Raw genomic sequence first — 5,683 nt, forward strand, 5'->3', positions numbered from 1 at the left:
TGAATTGTGCTTTGTTGTGGTTTATGGTTTTCGCTGGAGTCTAACAGTATTGAGGTTCAGATATTCAATAATCTAATGTAAATACCCAGTATATTCCTCACTGTATAAATTATTTAACTGTGTTAAAGAAGCACCCGTCATCATTTCTTGTGTCGTAACGGTTTAACTTGAAATCTCTTGACGTCCTGCGATGTGACTACTGCAGATTCACACACTGAGCGATATCAATGCTAAAACGATATATTATGCAGCTCTACTTTATTCCTATAATTACATATATACATATATATATATATATATATATATATATATATATATATATATATATATATATATAATACATTGTTTTGTTTTATAATAATAATATTATATTAATATTAATATTAATAATATAATATTAAAATATATTATATATATATATATATATATATATATATATATATATATATATATATATATATATATATATATATATATATGCATTATTAAAGGAATATGTTGATGTTTCAGTAATGGCTGTAAAAAATATGACTCAAGTAAACAGAAGAAATAAGTTGAAGTGAGATGAATGATGTGGAAAGATGTGGTAATGGGGTGGGGAAAACAATGATAAGCTTGTGCTTCATCCTGCTCCATTTCCATCATGATGAAATGTATTTAGTTTAAAGAATTGTTTTAAGTGTAGGATTTTTATTTTTTTTTTGGTTTAAAATTAAATAAATCAAATCATCTGAAAATTGAGACATGTATTAGTTTCCAAATCCCATAGCCAGAAATGACAGCCTGATCTCACGACAAAACGTAAGTATTTTACGTTTTGGCAGTTTAGTGGCTAATTCGTACAAATTCGTACGAGTTCAGTCGTAAGAAAATGTACAATTTTAAAAAGAAGGCGTGGCACCTAACCCCACCCCTAAACCCAACCGTCATTGGGGGAAACACAAATCGTACTAAAATGTACAAATTAGATCGTATGAATTTGTACGAATTAGCCACTAAATGAAAAAGTTACGAATTGCCGTGAGATTGTGTTGGAAATGACCAATAAAGTGTGTGGCGTTCTCACACTGAATGAATTTCTATTGATGGACTAAGAATACAGGAGTGACTGCATTCAGACAAGCACAATTATAGTAAACCTACAACTGAACACCTGAGGAATAAAACACACAGAAAAATGAAGGTGTTGAAGAGTCCAGCCAAAGTCCAGAGCTCATCCTGACTCAGATGCTGCTTAGACTAGTTTATTACACTAGTTTAGACTCGTCATAGCATCTCTATACTGCTAATATCACATCTTCATTCATTCTCCTTCAGCTTATTCCCTTATTTATCAGGGGTGACCACAGTGGAATGAACAGCCAACTACTCCAGCATATGTTTTACACAGCGGATGCTCTTCCAGCTGCAACCAAGTACTGGGAAACACCCATACACACTCATACACTACGGCCAATTTAGTTAATCAATTCCCCTATAGCGCATGTGTTTGGACTGTGGGGGAAACCGGAGCTCCCAGAGGAAATCCACGCCAACAAGGAGAGAACATGCAAACTCCACACAGAAACGCCAAGTGACCCAGATGAGACTTGAACCAGGGAGCTTCTTGCTGTGAGGCCACAGTGCTAACCACTGAGTCACTGCGCCGTCTGCATAACACCTTCTAAATAAGTCAGTGTAAATAAGTCAGTGTAAATAAGTCAGTGTAAAATGAATTGATGACAGGGATTATTTGAATTATTGACTGATTAGTAAATAATGCACACATGAACACCTCAGATGGAGACTATAATAGTTCTGCTCTCCACACCTAAAGATATTTGGGAGTTTATTTGTCCTCAAGCGTCTCCTGTGTGCAGCACTAGTGTCCTCCACATCTCCTCCTGTTGTGTTCTGCTGTGATGTCTGACTGCTGTAGCTGTGGAATAACTCTAATCATTCAGCGGAGGGATATAGAGCTGTAATGCGCTCTAAACCTGCTGGAACTACTTTAGCTGAGCATTTATCTGACAGTAACCAAACACCTCAGAGTGATCATCAGATACGATACTATTAATGGAAGGATGCTGTCCAGAACATTCTGCAAATTAATCAGGTTGTCAGATTCGACTGTTGATGGCATTTTTTGCTTCAAATGTTTGAGAATCACTGGTTAATGTGTGTGTGTGTGTGTGTGTGTTTGTGTGTGTGTGAACGTGTCATCAGAGCTGAGCAGGAGTGGTTTCTTGTTACTGCAGCTGTTGGATCTGCTCTGCTGTCAGAGAGTGTGTGTGTGTGTGTGTGTGTATGAGTTTGTGTGCGTGTGTATATGCTTGTGTGTGTGTATGTTTGTATATGTGTGTGTGTATATGTGTCTATGCTTGTGTGTGTGTGCATGTATATGTGTGTGTATATGTGTCTATGCTTGTGTGTGTGTGCATGTATATGTGTCTATGCTTGTGTGTGTGAGAGTGTGTGCTTGTGTGTGTCAGAACTTGTCATAAGAGCTGAGCTGAAGTGCTTAGTTCTTGGATCTGCTCTGCTGTGAGTGTGTGTATGTGTGTATGCTTGTGTGTGTGTGTATATGTGTGTCTGCGTCTATGCTTGTAGTGTTTTCTCATTGCTGCAGCTGTTGGATCTGCTCTGTTCTGTGTGTGGGCTCTGTTCTGTGTGTGTGTGTGTGTGTGTGTGTGTGTGTGTGTGTGTGTGTGTGTGTGTGTGTGTGTGTGTGCTGGTCAGAACTCATCATCAGAGCTGAGCAGCAGTGTTTTCTCGTTGCTGCAGCTGTCGGATCTGCTGATTGGCTCTGCTCGGCTCTGCTGTGTGTACTGCTGATAGGCTGGGGAGAAGTTGTGAATGGCGTCCTGCAGAATGTCTCCCGGGTTCATCGTCTCCTTCAGACTGCTGGAGATACTCATGGGGGCGCTGCGGCCTGACACACACACACACACAAACACAGAAGCAATGTCACCATCGCTGTAATGAGCACACACTGTTACTATCACTGTGGACACACACACATTGTCTTGTATTATATATGTGTATAATGCTGTATATCATGATATGAGCTTCAGTCGTTCTCCCAGCATGTCATTTTGATCATCATGTGTGTTGTGAATATCATTTGAATAATCTGAAATATGTTTCAACACTATTAATAACCTTTTTAAAGCAACACAAACATGTTATGCATGTTAAAAGCCTGTTCATAGGAGGAACTATGAAATAATCCAGAGCAAACTCACCGAACTGACCATAGACAGGAACACAATCTGAAGGAGACACAGAGGAGCACACAATAAAACACACAGAACAACCAACATAGAAGAAACACTTCAGTCTGACACATCAACTAGGGTTTGAAAATGCGACTGTTTTGGTTGCATATGCTCCCTACATTTCATCAATGCCACCTCAAAATCTATTTGGGAGCACTTGTGTTGCCGTGCGACCTGTTTTCACTGCATAATGTTTTAGGAGACAATTACGCGGAACACATCTTTGCACCTGAAACACGAAACACAGCAGCCAGCGGTTTTTATAAGTTGTTTACATTTTAAAATGTTATACACATACTGTTTGCTATGCAATGCAAAAACTTTGAAGCTCAACATCTTAAAGTCATTCAGAGCGCAGATATAACCTTATAATTCCAAGATGACGAGTTTTAGCCTACCCATTTCACCTGTACCGCATGTCTTTGGACTTGAGGAGGAAACCCATGCCAACGCAGGGAGAACATGCAAACTCCACACAGAAATGTCAACTGACCCAGCCAAGACTCGAACCAGCGACCTTCTTGCTGTGAGGCGACAGCACTACCTACTGCACCAACATGTCGCCCGATTTGTTGAAAATATGTTTAATGAAATAGTTTGGCCTGAAGCACTGTTCATTTCTTTATTTCCTGAAATAAACTGAATTTGATTTTTACATGGCTTTATACACACACCTTTCAACGTGTAACATTTTTTTTCCTCTACATTTCTCACCTTAAGGTGATGCTCATGTGACTTTGTCTTTGAACAAATGAAAAGAGAACATACTTGTTACGCAACATTCTCAAAAAGGATGTTAAAGTTGCATAAACCTTTCATTACAATAAAAGGGAGGGTGGCATGTGTAATTTAATGAACGAACAAATTTTCCTATTATTTATTTTTTCTTTTCTTATCTATTTCTTATCTTATATTTCTTTCTTTCATTGATGCAGATGTGTAATCTGTGAATGAACCCGTATTAACCCGCGGTTATCTTCGGGGCCCGGTTTTTCAAAAGTAATCCTCTATGATTTTGGATAAGGGATTGGATCAAATCCTGAAAATGGGTTTTTCAAAAGAAAAAAAAAAACAGATTACATAATCGGATTAGATCAAGTAATCCAATCTTGGTTTTGATCCAGATCAAACCTTTAGTTTGGGTTTTTCAGACCTTTTTTGTAGGATCTGGATCACTTTGATCCAAAAAACCTGGATTAAACTGATCCCATCAGAAGGGTGGATTCAGTGTAGATTTCATGCCCAAAATGTAATGAAAACTTAAAAAATGTATAAAATAATACTATATTTGCATCATGCAGTATCTAACAAAATATCCTATTTACTCATAAGGTTTCAATTGTATTTGTTCATCTGTCACGCTATAGTGATTATTGGCTTTAACGTTTTCAGCCTTTCAGTATAGGCCTACAGCAAAGTAGAAAGAGTTTGGCCTCATAAAATAATCCCCTAAACAGCTGTCAAAACTGACCAAAAACAATACATTTTATTCTGTCACTAATTGATATATATATATATATATATATATATATATATATATATATATATATATATATATATATATATATATATATATATATATATATATATTCATCACAATGGAAAATATTGTTATTATTAGAATATGTTTTAGTGATGTATGCAATGATTACAGAATAACCACTAAAAATGCAAAGAATGGCAATCACTGATTTCTGAAATGTCTTTCAACAATTGCAAAAAGAGACTGAAAGGGCAGAAGCACAGCTTCATCTGGCAGAAGAACAACAGACTCTGACCAAACTGCAGCAAACTAAGGCCAGACTTGAGATCCGCCTCCTAAAGGCCACGCTCAGACAAGCTGCTCTCTCCATATCAGATGAGGAAGTCTGAAATTATTGTGGAGTTTTTGACATTAAGTCTTTTTTTATTCCATACATCTATATTTGAAACCTGTTAAAAACTATCCTCACTGTACAGTGTTTGTGTTGTTGGTCTCAGATGAGCAGACTGCTGGAAGAGGATGGGCTGGGGTTTTTCTTGCTTTTAGTTTTTTTTTTTTTTTTTTAATTTGTGTGTTTTCATTTTAAATAAAAATAAAGTTATATTTTTCCCCACGCTGGCTATTCTACTTGTTGCTCTGTACATATCTATAGTTCTACATTGTGATTTTCTATCCTGTTTGAGCACTGGTAATCCAGATTTAGTGATAGTGAAAAGTTCCTATCCGGATCAGATTGATCCAATCCAATGTTGCTTTGAAAAACTGGCCCAAAAAGTAAGCTGGATTACGTGATCACGGATCGCAAAAACAGGATTAATAAATCCGGATCAATTTTATCCGGATTAAACCTTTTGAAAAACCAGGCCCAGGAGGTTAATCTAACTAACTCTTATCAGCTGTTTTGGAACTGACACACTCGCGGTAAGCATGTTTTGGGTTAATC

At 37.1% G+C, this 5,683-nt stretch overlaps 1 protein-coding gene across 2 annotated transcripts in view; it reads right to left on the minus strand.

Annotated features, from left to right (window-relative positions):
- Window positions 1–2,227: 2,227 nt before the first annotated feature.
- tmem184bb.1 (transmembrane protein 184Bb, duplicate 1) overlaps window positions 2,228–5,683 on the minus strand; it is an 18,688-nt gene continuing 15,232 nt past the window's right edge. For both annotated transcript variants that reach the window (XM_009299047.5, XM_068218526.2), the window contains exons 9-10: window positions 3,225–3,251; window positions 2,228–2,911 (exon numbers count right to left, since the gene is read on the minus strand). In XM_009299047.5, coding sequence (XP_009297322.2) covers window positions 2,715–2,911; window positions 3,225–3,251 — 224 coding nt within the window. In that variant the 3' untranslated portion in view covers window positions 2,228–2,714. The remainder of the gene's footprint in view (window positions 2,912–3,224; window positions 3,252–5,683) is intronic.

The sequence above is a fragment of the Danio rerio genome, chromosome 3 (genome assembly GCF_049306965.1).
Source record: "Danio rerio strain Tuebingen ecotype United States chromosome 3, GRCz12tu, whole genome shotgun sequence".
In the NCBI taxonomy this organism is placed as follows: domain Eukaryota; kingdom Metazoa; phylum Chordata; class Actinopteri; order Cypriniformes; family Danionidae; genus Danio; species Danio rerio.